Source organism: Cadophora gregata (assembly GCF_030347475.1).
Source record: "Cadophora gregata isolate MNR1 chromosome Unknown scaffold_3, whole genome shotgun sequence".
Lineage (NCBI taxonomy): Eukaryota > Fungi > Ascomycota > Leotiomycetes > Helotiales > Ploettnerulaceae > Cadophora > Cadophora gregata.
Window position 1 is genome coordinate 1,600,215 of NW_026695926.1, and position 15,676 is coordinate 1,615,890.

At 42.4% G+C, this 15,676-nt stretch overlaps 3 protein-coding genes across 3 annotated transcripts; 1 reads left to right on the forward strand and 2 right to left on the reverse strand.

The window, feature by feature from the left end:
• Positions 1-4,895: 4,895 nt before the first annotated feature.
• Positions 4,896-6,734, forward strand: ONS95_009063 (uncharacterized protein). Its single transcript, XM_058502630.1, has 3 exons — positions 4,896-5,957; positions 6,025-6,246; positions 6,317-6,734. Exons 1-3 carry the CDS (start codon positions 5,451-5,453, stop codon positions 6,566-6,568), a joined length of 981 nt encoding a protein of 326 aa, XP_058361559.1. The 5' UTR covers positions 4,896-5,450; the 3' UTR covers positions 6,569-6,734.
• On the reverse strand, positions 6,735-9,240 carry ONS95_009064 (uncharacterized protein). Its single transcript, XM_058502631.1, has 6 exons — positions 8,558-9,240; positions 8,374-8,504; positions 8,077-8,316; positions 7,835-8,025; positions 7,291-7,782; positions 6,735-7,232 (listed from the first exon to the last, which is right to left on the reverse strand). The coding sequence occupies exons 1-6, from the start codon at positions 8,742-8,744 to the stop codon at positions 6,848-6,850; spliced, it is 1,626 nt and encodes a 541-aa protein (XP_058361560.1). The 5' UTR covers positions 8,745-9,240; the 3' UTR covers positions 6,735-6,847.
• Positions 9,241-10,247: 1,007 nt separating this feature from the next.
• On the reverse strand, positions 10,248-14,186 carry ONS95_009065 (uncharacterized protein; the record flags this gene model as incomplete). Its single annotated transcript, XM_058502632.1, has 5 exons — positions 10,248-10,731; positions 10,816-11,198; positions 11,254-12,629; positions 12,714-14,058; positions 14,124-14,186. 5 exons carry the CDS (start codon positions 14,184-14,186, stop codon positions 10,248-10,250), a joined length of 3,651 nt encoding a protein of 1,216 aa, XP_058361561.1.
• Between the last annotated feature and the right edge of the window lie 1,490 nt (positions 14,187-15,676).

Here is a 15,676-nt window from a genome sequence, read left to right on the forward strand (position 1 = left end):
AATCTATTAAGATACGCGTTTAGGCGAACCTACTAGAGAAGCTTTACTTAGAGGTATATTATATAGTAATCTACTTTTATAATATAAGTTCTCTTGTATACTAAGAGATAAGGAGTCCTAACTAAGTACTCTAGGAATAGTTTCAGAATTACTTTTAATAATATAATCTACTAATAATAAAGAAGCTCTTAATAGACTTAAGACTTAACTAGAGTAGAGTATACGCGTATAAGGCGCGTATATATCTAGTTATAGCTAATAGAGAAGCTGGAAGGAGTTATAAAGGTTTTAAAGTTAGCCTTAAGGTATATATTAGATACTTAGTTAGTTATATTACTTCTAACTTATATAGGATCTAGGTGCCCTAGCTACACTATATAATAATCACGTGTAATATATAGTTTAATAAGATAATATTCTATTCCCTTAAGGAAGAAAGAAAGGTTAGCTAACTTACTTCTACTCTAAAGGAGCTTATTAAGGACCTGGAAGAGAATATTATTACTCTAGACGTAGAGTATAGTATTAGTAATATTACTAACGTAGTTATAGTAGAATATATAGCCGAACTAAATAAAGCTATAGTTAAGACTAACATTAGTATTAAGACTACTATACTAGTTATTAAGGAGGTACTAGAACTAATAGATATTACTCTATTAGAGCTTCTATAAAGCTCGAGGGTAGTACTAGAGGTATAAGAACTAATAGAAGTTAACTTACTAGAGCTCTCTTAGACTTCCGAATTAGCTTCCTATAAGAGTTAAACCTTAGGGGTAGAGAGTAATAATATAGTCCTTTATAACAATAATATCACTAATAGTAGTAAAGATCTAACTCCTTATAAGAGGTTAAGTCGAGGCGCCCTAAGAGATCCTAAAGCTATAGAGACTAATTATCTCTCGCCTTAGCACTAGAGGGATACTATAAGTAGTAATAATACTAGTCTAGGTATTAAGGAGGTATACTAATAAATATACCCTTAAGTCGTATTACTTAGCTAATAGCTATAAGACTTTAAGTAATAGGTTACTAAGCTTTTAGAAGCTCCTCTTAAAGTAATAGGGACTAAGTTTCTATAAGTAGCTAGAAATAGCTACTAATAGTAATAAGTAATAGAACATGATTGAATCTAAGTAATATAAGAAGCCTAGAGAGAATATAAAAGGCTTACTATATATAGCTATTACTTTATAATAGTAGCTCTAAGATAAGATAGCTACTTACGTCTCTAAGAGTTTACTATAACTTTCTATAGTAAGACTCTAACGTAAGCTAATAGCTATAATATTATTATACTTTATATAGTAGTTTTAAGTGTTATATTAGATATCCGAGTAGAGGTAGGAGCCTCTAACTTATAAAACTAATATTAAGAGAAGCTCTTGAAGCTACCTAAGAACTAGAGAGAGCTAGAGAGTTACTTATATAATAAGTAGTTTAAAGTAGATATGAAAAGGGAGATATTAAACTTAGAAGCTTAAGATTATTAAAGACTAATTCCTAGGGAAAATATAATTACCTTATTAATTCCCTTAAAGTAAGTATTTACTTATAAGGTAGATTCTATAGGATAGCTTAAGTATTATATGTCTTAGATTATAATACGAGGTAATATATAAGATAACTCTATAATATTCTTAACTTATATAGTTATACTTATAGCGAGGTTATTCTAAGTTATAATAGTACTAATAGCTTAATTCGACTTAGAAGTAAAGTAGTTTAATATAATTAACACCTTTATTAATATAAAAAGAGATAAGAAAAGCGCTTTAGTCTTATGTTTCCCTTTAGAAAGCTAGAAAAGACTAGGAATAGTAGTAGAAATTAACTAAGCGCTCTATAGCTTAAGAGACTTACTTATACTTTAGTATAGTGACTTTACTAAGATACTTAGTAAGCTAGACCTATCTCTACTTATAAAGAAGCTATATATCTTTATAAACTAGTATAGGACTATTTTTGTAATATTCTATATTAATAATATTTAGGTCTTATATTATATTAAATACGCTAAAGAGGGCTAGATAATTATAGATAGATTATATAAGGCATATAAGCTAATAGTCCTAGGAGATATAAAGTAGTTCTTAGGAGTATAAGTAGTATAGAATAGGGAAAAGAAGATAGTATCTCTCTTATATAATATCTATATTAAGAAGATAGCTTAGAAGTTTAATATAATAGATAGGAAGTGCCTTAGCACGCCTCTCTTATACTATAAGCTAGTTAAGAACCTTAGTATAGTAACTTTTAAGTAAATTAAGGAATATTAAGAGAAGGTTAAGTTAGTACTATATATAGCTATTATACTTTAGCTAAATATCGCCTTTATAGCCTCTTAACTATCGCACTTCTTAACTAACCTAAGTACGCTATACTTAGTAGTAGTTAATTAAGCTATATAATATCTATTTAGCTTAAGATTCTTAGCTATTATTTATAGTTAGGAAGATAGAGAGATATACTTTTTTATTACTTTAGACGTGTTATTTACTAACGATATTAATTTATATTATTTCTTCTAAGGATTCCTTATTATATTATTTAGAGGAGCTATTATTTAGAAAGCCTTCTAATAAGATACTATTACTACCTTAATAACTAAGGTAGAGCTTCTTAGTATAGAACAGATAGCTAAGGAAGTAATAGCGCTTTAAAGGTTCTTTAAAGAGCTAAGGCTTAATATAGGAGCTCTATAGAATATATTCTATAATAATAAACAGACGATTTAGCTAATAGTTAAAGAGAACTAGTATATCTTAATAAAGCTTTAGTATATCGATATATAGAATATATAACTATAATAGGAGTATAAAAAGGGGAGTTTTTAGGTGACATATCTCCTAATAAATAATATACTAGCTAATAGCTTAACTAAAAACTTACTAAAGTAGAAGTTTAAAGTATTTATTACTCTTTTAAACCTTTAAAACTCTCGAGCTAATATTAAGAAGCTCGCTTAAGTTATATAGTTTATATAGACACTTTCTTTTATCACGTTTCCTTTACTTTATATTTATAATTCTTAAACGCTATTAGAGAGAAGAGAATAAGTGGAATTATAGGACTTAATCCTAAGCTACTATTTTAAGGTTATAAAGCCGCGCTAAAATAATACGAAAAGTAAGAGACCTGATCCTAAGCTATAACTTCTAAGTTATAAAGCTATACTAATACGCTAGCTTGAACTATAATAATAAAGAGGTAATATTCCTAAGCTACTACTTAAAAGTTATAAAGCTTATACTACTTACTAAGAAGAGAGGAGAAAGTTAATTAACTACTAGGTAGCGCTAGCTATAATATTAACCTCTGCTAAAGTAGAGGCACGTAAGGCTAAACGCGCTATAGGAGTGATAATAGTAGCTCTTATAGAGCTAGAGCTTATTTCTATAGTATTAAAAATAAGGCAAGGGGAGGGAATAGTAGTCTCTTTATAGAAAGTAAAGGCGGGAGTAAGAGTAGTAGCTAATATTAATAGTTAGATAATATCTGAAATCTATAAGACTACTATTATAACTTACGAATAGTAGTATAAATCTTATTCTTATCCTTATTCTCCTTAGCCTCTAAAGCCTTCCGAATAGTAGCCTAGCGGATTATAAGAGCTTATATATATCACAGAGTTAGTCTCACTTAATACTTTAATATTAATACCTTAATACTTTATTATTCTAATACTATATTATAAGGAAACACTTATATATATACTCTCTAGGAGAGCCTGGGCTACTAAGTAGCCGGCGAAGAGCTCAGCGGTGTAAGCAGGGGCAGCGATATAACCTAATTTATTATTTTTATAATAATAAAAATAGCGCGAAGCTATCTCTTTATCGCGATAAGAGTCGCCTAGTGTACCTTATAAACTACTGCGAATATAGTAGCTATAAGGTATAGCACGGATAGCCCCTGCTATAGTAGGGCAGTAGGCGGGAGTTAGTAGTAATAGTAATAATAGTAGTAGTAATAGTAGAGAGGCAGTAGTAAAGGAGGTGCGGTAGTTATAAGCCTATTTTATAAAGTATTAGCGTAGTTCTAATAATTCCTTATAATACTAACTATATCGGAATCTTTAAATAAATAACTTATAGTCTTCTTCTTTATTATATAAGTAGCAGCGAGGTTAGAGGTGCGTAAGGCGCGGGAGGCATAGGAGCTTTTAGCTATATTTACTAATATTACGTTAAAGTTATTATTTAAGGAAAGAGCGTTTAAGGGAACTTACTTACTTTATATACTTAGAGCTACTAGGCGCTTAAGACCTAACGCTGTTAGTTAGTATTAACTCTTATTATAATTCAGGTAGTATTATCTATACTATTTATATCGCTTTGCTTATTATTATAAAGCTAAGTGAGAAGGTATATTATATACCTAGCGTACCTAAAGCACTCCCTAAAGCGCTCTAGCTAACTAGAGGCTACTTATATAACTAGAACTCCTAGAGCTTCCTCTTATAGAGGAGCTCTAGAATACCTTAATAAATTAAGACTTTCATACTATATGAAGCTCCTCCCTATAGTACACGATAATAATAGAAGCAGCTTGTCTAAGGAATTAATCTATCCAAGTGGAGAGCCAGCCAATTCAGTTTCATGGAAAGGGGTGTGCACAAAGTTTTCCAAACTGGCGGCGCCTGTGTTTGGTCAAAAGAAGGCTGGTGAGATCTGCAGTCTTATGAATGAAATTGAGGGGTACAGGCTCTCTGGTCTGAGGGCGTTGTTGAAGTAGCAAATGCGAGCAGAAGGGAGACCGACTGAACAAGCAAAATAATGAAACCTCAATCCTACTGAACATCAATTCTTTGGGAATGAAATAATTTGAGTCTGATTAGAACATAATTCCTTATTGTCCCGTTGACAAAATTTAATATCTGGTATAATAAAGCCGCTGGAACTCGAGGAAGGTTTTCGAAGCGGTACACCGTTTGGTGTTGCCGGCTTATGGCCTGCATCATATGTTATTATCTCTGTTTATGATCTAGTTTATTGCGATTAAAAAGTCAGACAATTCCGAGTCATTAGCGGTTGAGTATTCGACTACTTGATTAAGAAAACAAAGTCTATCCATCTGGCTGAACTCTAAGGGCATTCCACAAATGTTTAGTGATCAACGGCAGCGCTGTTAGGCTGTTATTGTTTAGTGATCAGAGGCTAAGCGACGGCCTTCACAAATATAGCTGCTGCTAGCTTCGGGCTCGGAACAACTGTAATGTGAAAACGAGAAACTCCTGTCCTTTCGGCGCATCTCCTGGAGCTTGATGTCTTTACAAGCAAAGGTATAACTCAAAGGCTGACAAATTAGTGAAGATCGATTAAAGTTTGAGGGCCGGTATCGAACATTTAGATAGATAGCCATGCCCCTCATTACCCCTCTCAATCCAATTCCGTGACCCCGCTCTCATCTCCTCGTCCCCAAACTTCAAAACACCAAACTCTCCAAAAATGTCACCTCTCGCAGCCCTTCGCGCCCAAAGGCAAACGATCCCCGTACCCACACAATCCTTCGCCGGCCAAACAATCATCGTAAGCGGATCCAACACCGGACTCGGCCTAGAAGCAGCACGACACTTGGTCCGCCTCGATGCCGCGAAAGTGATCCTCGCAGTGCGCTCCATCAAAAAAGGCGACGATGCAAAATCATCCATTGAACAGACGACAGGGAAGAAGAATGTCGTGGAGGTCTGGCAAGTCGACATGTCGAATTACGAGTCCATCAAAGCGTTCGTGGAGAAATGTGAATCCCTGGATAGACTCGATGTCCTGCTTGCGAATGCTGGGGTGTTGAAGAATACATTTGAGTCTGCTGAAGGGACGGAGATTACTATTGCCGTGAATGTCATTGGAACGTTCCTCTTAGTTCTCAGCTTATTTCCTATCCTGAGAAAATCGCAACAGACGACGGGGGTCACGCCGAGAGTTACTATTACGAGCTCAATTGTGCACGAAAATGTAATATCTGATCTTGAAACGTGGTTCAAATAATACTTGCATGAATGCTGACATGAAATTACTGCAGGCCAAATTTGCGGAGAGAAAAGAATCATCGATATTCGAAGCACTCAAGAAGAACAATCAAGCGTATATCAACGATCGCTACAACACGTCCAAACTCCTCGAAGTTCTCCTCGTCAGATCCATATCTGCAGCGATGAAACAAAGTCCAAATGCATCGACACCTGTGATTCTCAATACTGTCAACCCCGGGTTGTGTCATTCAGAGTTAGACAAGGACATTGAGGTATGGCCACGCATCCCTCGCCTTTTCTGATACCTATTGAATTCTGCGATTAATATATCCTGGCGTACAGGGAATCTCTGGATATATTTTCACATTTCTCAAAATGCTGATTGCGCGAACGACTGAAGTCGGTGGTCGTACACTGGTGCATTCTTGCGCTGCGGGGCCGGAGAGTGATGGTCGGTACATGAGCGAGTGTGTAGTCAAGGAGCCGAGCCCGTTTGTCAGGAGTAAGGAGGGCGCGGAGACTCAAGAGCGAGTGCACAAGGAGCTGATGGAAATTCTGGAGGAAATCCAGCCCGGTGTTACGAGCAATATTTGAAGGAAGGCTTGAAATGTTTGAATGCGTTGGCAGCGATTGTGTTGATCAGGTGGATTACCTTTGATTGAAGTATGCGCATGTGTTTTGATATGTTTGTATGATCACTTGACTTGAAAATAATCAATCCATTGGAGGCACTGCCGAGGTTTGTTAATGATGAAGACCACTTTATTGAACATTGACAATGCCAGCAAGCTAATCGAGGTGAAGTCACGAATGCAGGCCAATTTCATCACTTGCATACTCCATTGATCTCCCAAGATTGTCTATGTTCTATGGTTACACTTTCCCTGCACCGCTCATATCCAAGTCCGCATCAACAGTTACCACGCCCTTCTTGATATGCCTCGCAGGGATCTTCTTCTCATAAGCAATATCAATCTCTTCGATCGTCATGCTCATGGTCTCAGGCACAAGGAAATAAGCACCAACAATAAGCAACAAACTCGTGCCTGCAAAGATGAATCCCGTTCTGGCACCGAGATTGCCAGAATCGACGTTGTAGATGTATGGGACGATGAAATTGGTAAGCCAAGTAGAGAAGGTCTGCATGACGACCGCAATGGACATTGTCTTGCCACGAAGTCTATAGCTGGAGAGTTCGGCTGCGATGGGCCAGCCGAGACCTTGCAGGAGGGAGGTTTGGAGAGAAATCAAAACGTTCCTACGTTCTGTCAGCAAAATGTCACCGTAAAATTATTGACGCGAGGAAATGCACTTACATCAAGACGGCGATGGCCCACAATGAGGCATTCCCAGGAGAGTAATACAGCGCACCGACTATGAGCATGATGACGAAGTTGATGATGCATCCCGCCAGGAAGCCAATTCTTCTGGAGATTTTGTTCATGATGAACCAGCTCGACACGATAATGATACAAGCCAGACCAAATCCTCCAATCGATACATCAAAGGCATGAATCGCAGGAAGACCAGCGATGATGAGGAAGTAAATAGACTGTGCGAGGAATGCTGTTCCCCCAACGTTGGCCGCTGTGTAGAGGAAGATGACTGTGAGAGTTCGTTTCAGATCTTTGCTCTTGAAGCATTCGAAGTAGGTTCCGCTCTCGGGAGAATGGTTGGATTTTTCCTCGCGAATGGTCTTGATGAGGTATGCAAGTCTGGCATCAACATCATCTATTTTACCGTAGATGCGGGTCATCACAGAATATGCTTTTTCCAAGCGGCCATTGTTGATCAGAAATATGGGAGATCTGATGGAACATTAATACAAGGCTCGGATTGGGTAGTTGATGTGCGACTTGCTCTGGTGTCAATGCGAATGCTATCATCAAAAGCCCTCCGAATGCCCATTGTATGGCGAAAACATGGCGGAAGGCTATGGGGTGGGTATTAGGAACGAACGTGCGGATAATTCCGAGGGCGACCCCTTGCATGAACACTGTGAATAGAACCAATCCAGACTGTATTGGTGCACGAAGCTTGATGGGAGCAACCTACTTGTGTTAGTTGGGAATTTCAAATTTCATCTTAATATCCGGTCGTACCTCAGATGCATAACTGGTAGCCGTCGCCAGAGCAGATCCTATGCCAAACCCAACAACCATCTTTCCTGCGAGCAGAGCCCCTCTGCTTGTACTTGTATACTGAACAGCCGTTCCCACCATAGTCAATGCACCTGCACCGACGGCGGGCCACTTTCGCCCAAATCGATCAAGGATGAAGCCGACAAAGAATGCTCCAAAGGCTTGTGCAAGCGCGGACATTGCAGTCCAGAGCGATGTCCACTACGTCAATCAGTATTTTGACCTTGTGACAAAGGGCAGCGCCGACCAGTAACATACTTTGGAAGGTAGGTATGGCCCGGTAGGTCCAATATCTCCAAAATATATGAAGAATGCCGGCATGGAGATACTTGCGCCATTAACGACAGTATCGTAACCGAAGAGCATACCGGCTGTAAAACATACCGTACCTGCCGTGTATTAGACAGATGAACGAGGTGAAAAACCGGGATACGGAACATACAAATCAGAAGGGCCCTCCAATGTAACTTGGCAGTTTCCCAAACACCCAAATTCCTTTCCTCTTCCATCAACATAGTTCCGCGGTGCGCCAGGACATGGTCATCGAATCGGGAAGTACCCTCAGTGTAAGACGAAGCTCGATCCATCTGCTCGACCTCTGGAGACAGTGCTTTGGTGTCGTGGATCATTGTGTTAACTCAAGAAATTCGTTCCAGTTGAGGCAGAAGATGGTGAGCTACTTGATCTGTTCCACTGGAGCCTCCAACGAAGATATATGTACAACATGGAAGTCCACTTCGAGTAACTACTCCAGATTTGGTGGCATCTTCGTCATGAGATATCTGAACGTGCGTCGGGACATGTATTCTGGGGAATTTGCGGGGTATCTCCACGCCCCAGATTCACCTGACTGTCAGGGTGGGGATTGAGGTTTAAAATTCGTTTTCAGTGGAAAGTTGAGAGATGCAATCAATTCATGTCCACTTGCAATGATATTTTATCGCAGCGCGCAAGTCAGGAAGTGTGAGAGTGTGGTACTAGTACGACCTGAAGTGGACATGAGATCCCCGCACTCTGCCGTTGTGTTGATGTGGACATTGGCTTCGCTAAGGCATTTCCAACGTCCAGTTGCGTCCACTTCTGTACACCGTCGTCACGCTCGGCAAATTGTTGCTGGTTCGGAGCAGCAGTAAATCTAAGTGCTTACTCTCTCCATATTATCAGGAGATACCCTGTTTGTGGGAACAATCCAAGCCTCCGGGATAGAGAATGCTCCACAAGCTACTTGTGAATCCACCTGCCTCGGGGGACAATCACCAAGATGAGGAGAACTTGATCCTCGTCCAACTTTGACCCGAGAAGAGCTTACGACTTCTCGGTTTGAGTTTCTATGATGTATAAATTAAGCCGGAACCGAATTACGTACTACCAGGAACGAAATCTGGCAGTTGGGAAGCTGGATTGGCAGCGTACAAAGACGCTTTCGACATGCAGAGATCTACATCAACAACGATCTAGGGAAACTATGCTACAGCTCAGTTATGGGGAAGGACGACACTCGGACAACTATTCAAGGACCAAGTATGAATTAGGGTGCCGAGATCCAGCTTAGGATTGAAGCTTCATCAGAGTCATATGAATTCAGATACAAGATCCGAAATGACCGCTTCCAGTCGCTAGGCTCATTTCACACGAAAGAGATAACAGCGCTGGATTTTACGGGTCCGACATTTGGTATTTTCGCGTCTGGAAGCGCGGTAGATTCGGAGACTAAGATTAAGTTCAATCGCTTTATCGTTGAGTAGAACAACATTGACAATTTCTAGATTCCAAGTCCATACCAGGTTGGAAAGTGAGCTGGGAAAAGAACCAAAAATTCCAGGTTTCTCCACTCAGATTTAGATGTCACTGACAATCTCGACTTCTTTTTACTTCGGTGTGGAGAACTCGGACTGGGGACCTGTAGACGGAAACCTTGTATTGGAAGAGATAATCGGGTATATAGCGCTATTACAAACATTTAAAATGACGAAAAAGAGAGTAGTCGTCATATGCGAAAGTCGTCGTTATTCAAAAGAAAATATACATCGAAGCGAAGAAGAAAAGAAGGCTGGCAACAAACACATCGAATCTAGCCGCCCCACCATGTTTTTCTCTTCCCTTCCTTCTCTCCCTCCTAGCCCGCCCAAACCCTATTCCACCACCTTCTTCTCATTCTCTCCATGACCATGCCCATGCACATGTCCATGCATATGCATATCATGCATCTTATCCTCAATCTTCAGTCTCAAACTACTCACTCTCCCACCCCTAATACTCCTAATAAAGCTCAACTCCTCCGGTCTAGATCCCCTCCTCCTCAACGCCTTAATATTCGCCTCCTCCGTATCATAGATATCCGGCGCAAGACTCTTCTTCCATTTCGTTGTCGGGATCAGTTTGGCGATATAGTGGTCTGGGATGAGACGGATGATGATTGCGACGGGGAGGGAGAGTGCGCCGAGAGCGATGCATATTCCCCATTGTTTGCCATCGAGGGGTGTCACTTTGAAGGCTTCGCCGCCTACGAAGACGATCATTACTTGGCCGCCGATCATGATTACGTTGATGATGCAGAAGAACCAATTGTGCTGGATGCCTTCGAAGATGTTGAATTTGTTGTCAAGACGGCGATTGCTGTTTGATATTTAGCATCTCCTCCCTTTAAAGTCCTCCCAAGAAGGGTGGATACTTGATAGAAGGACGTAAAGGGGGACTTACTTGTACTGATTGAAAATCTGCATCCAAACGAAAGTATTGAAGATCAACGTTCTCAACTCCTTCTCCTCCTTCGGCGAATCGTATCCGAAAATCTTCTTGCCAGCAAAATTCAAGATGAAAGTAACCACAATCTGGAAGATAGCCTGTCCGATAATCATCTTCCACATGTTGAGTGTAATCAACGGAGCTGATTTCTTCTCAGGCTTGCGATTCAAGATATTGCGAGTTGGAGGATCGGTTGCGAGAGCAAGAGCGGCGAAAGTGTCCATGATGAGGTTCACCCAGAGAAGTTGGACGGCGCTGAGGACGGACTCCTCCGTTGAACTGGCAACAGCGGAGACGAATGTCAATACGACGGCGGTGATGTTTACGGTGATTTGGAACTGGGGTTTGTTAGTCCTGACTGTGGGCTCAACTTTTGAGAACCGGGGAACTTACCTGCAAGAACTTCTTGACAGCATCATTAACAGCTCTACCCCACATGAGAGCCTTCACGATCGATGCAAAACTATCGTCCATGATAATGATCGACGACGCTTCTTTGGCAACCTCAGTTCCAGCAATACCCATAGAGAACCCAATATCAGCCATCTTAAGTGCAGGAGCATCGTTTGTTCCATCACCTGTAACAGCAACCGTTTCCCCGAGCTCCTTCAATCTCTTGACCAAAATTCGCTTATCCTCAGGACTCGATCGAGCAAGGACTTGCAATTTCGGTAGCATCTTATCCATATCCTCTTGACTTAATTTTCTGAATGTCGGTCCTTCCATGACTACTCCTCCAGTGGCTGGTGTGTAAATACCGCACTCTTCGGCAATGGCTTGGGCAGTCTGGATATTGTCTCCGGTGACCATTCGGACGATGACACCGGCATTCTGGCAATCAATGACTGCTTCCTTGACACCTTGGCGCAAAGGATCTTGGATGCCGACTATACCGAGGAGAGTCATGTCGTTGAAGACTTGATTGAAATTTGCCTGAGTTGGGTCTTCGGGGATGGCAGCTTCAGCGGGTGGCCAGCTTGGGAAGTCCTTGTACAGCAGAGCGATGGTTCGGAGTGAGCGAGATGCATAAGTGGAGATGATTTGGTTCAGCGATTCAATATCCTGAGCAGCCAGTGCGCTTTCACCGAGTAATTCATTTGACGGGTCCTGGACGATCTTGGTGCACTTGGCCAACAAGATCTCAGAAGCACCCTTGGCGTATGCGCGGAAGGATCCATTCTCAAGCTTGACAACACAAGCCATGTACTTGACTGCCGAGTCGAAAGGTACAACTTGAACCACGTTGACATTTGATCGTGCTTCCTGGAGTGGGCCGACTGCGAGATGTGTGCGAGCAAACTCCAGAAGTGCTGTTTCAGTTTTGGATCCGATGAATGTTTGCCGTCCGTCTTGCTCTCCCTCGAATGCGGTAGAATTGATGACAATAGATTGAGCAAGTAGAGTCTTCACGGTGGCACTTAGTCGGGCGAGAAAGTCTGCAGCAGGCATCGCATCATCAGCGCTTCCACTTGGGACAATCTCCTTGTCCTCAGATTTGTCGTCGGCGTTCTCATCAGCTTTGATATCGTGATGAATGACGCTACCGGCATCGTGATTCGACATGGTTTGCCGACCAAACTGTAAAGAGCTTCCAATAGTTGCAGCAACCAATGTCATCTTGTTTTCTGTCAAAGTACCGGTTTTGTCGGAACAAACGGTGGTGGCGTTGCCCATCGTTTCACAAGCTCTTAAGACTCGGACCAGATTGTTGTCTTTCAACATGCGGGTAGTGGCGAATGCGAGTGCGAGCGTCACAGCAAGGGGCAAGCCTGCGGAAAAGTTAGCAATTACATCCTCCTCGTGGATTGTCTTGAAAAGATTTGAGCTCTCTGAAGTGGGCTTAGTGAACTTACCTTCAGGAACAGCCACCACCACAACTGTGACGGAGACAATGAAAATCTGCAAGAACTCCTGTCCCTTCTCAGAAGGAGACAACGGACTACCCTTCAACTGCGCCAAAAACTTGATAAACAACACCACGAACAACACCAACGCAGCCCCACCACCAAGTTTAGCGATATATTCAGCAAGGATATTGAGCTTCTGTTGAAGCGGCGTCGCGTCCGTTTCCTGTCTGAGAGACATCATAGTTTTGCCGAAGGTCGAGTTGACTCCAACACCTGTGACCATGAACTTTCCGGTCCCCTCTGCCATCTTACTTCCAGACAGAATAAAAGGATCCAGCTTCTTGAGACTTCCTCCTGCCTGGATGGTTTTCAAAACTTCCGCACCAGACTGCTTCTTCAGGAGATCTGACTCGCCCGTAGCGGACGACTCATCGCATTTGATGGAATGGCCTTCAATCAAGATCCCATCAACAGGAACCATATCTCCAGGCTCGAGATGCATGACATCGCCGACCAATACATCGTACACAGAGATCTCCATTGACTTTCCGGACCGAATGACTTTGACCGAGCGATCTTCCTTCTTCTTGTTCAGTTTGACGAATTGACGCTCCTTCTGCCAGTCATTGATCGTGCCAACAACAACCACAATGAGAATCGCAGCCATAATCGCAACACCTTCAACCCACTCGACCTTTGCCTCACCAGGTTTGTGCTTCTGTCCGAAAGTCTGGTATAGACCTAGAGAAAGGGATACTACTGCAGCGATTGACAAGAGAATCAGGACTTTGTCGTTGTAAGCGATCCATGCTAGCTGTAACAGAGTCTTGCTCTTCTTCTCCGGGAGACGGTTATCAGCGAAAACACGTTTGCGGTCTTCATACTGCTCGTCCGCGTTTCCATGCGGTGCAGTAGCAGCGCCAGTCCCAACCCGTACAGCTCCATTAGACTTTCCATTGACGTCTTCCTTAGATGTTCCCGCAGTAGCCTGTTCAAAGGAGACTTCTCCATCCAATTCCGTCTCATCTAAGCTCAAACCACTGTTCACATTTGTTCGCAATCCCTTCTCCAATCCTGCAATTCCACCAAGCGCATAAAACGCACTGAGACTCTTCGGGTTGAGAAGCTTCGATAGCTGGCCGGGACTGAACGCAAATGGATTATCTTCTACTTCGAACAGCTTTTCTGTTCCAGGGTCAGGGGTAAGCGCTTCCTTGTCGTGTAATATGAACTCTGCGGTGACTTCTGGAGCAACTGCCAGAGCTGCCGTGGGCGTGACTGATTCTATGACTTCTTTCTCGCTTTGGGAGGTTGTTTTCGGGGGACCGCCATTTCTGGCAGATGCAGAATTCTGTGATGTAAAAATGGTCAGTACGTTGCTCAAACACGCGCCGTGGGAGAATAGGGTATATTTACTGCTGGAGTACCAAATGATACGACCTTGGCTTCTGGGCCTCCAGGTCTGACTGAGGAAGACATTGTGTTTTCTTTGGTCGTTCACAGTCTTTGCGCTGTTGTTTGTTTGTTTGTAGGAGGAGGTCGAGGGATATATGGGTAATTTACGCGAATCTAAAAGAGTCAGTCAGTCAGTACAGCCTCGCCGTGAACAGTCAATCATCCACAATTATATTTAGAACAAAGAACAGCAATGCTTCTCACCTTCTACGTTCCTCTCATCGTGAAGAACTGGGTATTCAGCGTTACACAATTGGGCGCGCAGCTTTTTCCGTCTTCAAAGGGCCTTGGGCAAATATCAAGGAAATGGGCAAAGCTTCAAAGCCTTGGGCCTCCCACGATATGTATCCTAAACAAGGAAGAGATGATACCCGTGCACACCCAGGCTTGCTCCGCCCCGATATGGCTTGCAGGTAGCGCGTGTTTCATGGGTGAATTCCATGTTGACGTATCTCGTTCCTGGCATGGGCAAATGAGGTGTCACAAAGAAGGGATAGCAACCAGACCAGAACGGATCAGGGCGTCACTACAACGCTCCAACAGTAGCAACGAATCACGCGAGGTGGAAGAACAGGGCAGACGGTGGTGACCCGGTCGGCAAGGCAGTCTCGTCATGGCTTTTAGCTCGAAAGAAAGTTTGAGCACAGCAAGTTCAGCTGAAAATCAGATGGGTAATTACCACAGCTCCAGGGCGGCAGATTCTCATAGCCGCCAAGGCTGACCTTCTGCCTCGCTGGCCTTGCTCAGGCCCCTGTACAAAGCGCCGAAACCTCGACATGTCCAATCAGACAGATCATAACATTGGCGCCCAGCCGCGCCCAGCCTTGGCCCGAGGCTGCCTTTGCAACACCATATAAAAAGCTCACTCTCAACACTCCATAACAAATGGAAATAAGCCTCTCAAGCTTCTAGTCGACGTGTTCGACTTCAGGAGAAGCACGTGTCAGGTATACAAGCAATCATTAGTCCCCATAAAAACAGCTTGTTATGAGTCTCTCCAAGAAAACAAATTTGGCTGGAAAATTTCCGAACAGCGTCGGCACCTTGACGAGCGACAGGACCAAATTCCTTAATATGAGAGGACTGGTAAATTTACGGAGACTCGCACAACTGACGGAATATCGCAGAAAGAAACCATACGGAATGACGCAGAATTGTGAAACGACAAAATCAGAGGTAACATGTGGCATGCCTTGCACCTCATCAGGCTTCACCGTAAATATGCAGAGGTCCGGAGAGAAAGGCCCGCCACAAACGAACAAAACGGAAGCTACTAAGCCTAACGGAATGACGAGGCAAATCTCGGAATTCGTTTGAAGAGTACGTGCCCAAGCTGAATGTTGAATGGATGATCTGGAGCATAAGCTGTCAGTTGTTGAAGTGAAACGAAGTCGCTCGATGATGATGGAGTCGAGGTCAAAACAACTTTGGTGAAGATCCACCATTTAGCGCCAAGATCATATCACATGATCCAGAGGACCTCCTTCCATTCTCTCTTCCTCCCAGGAACGAGG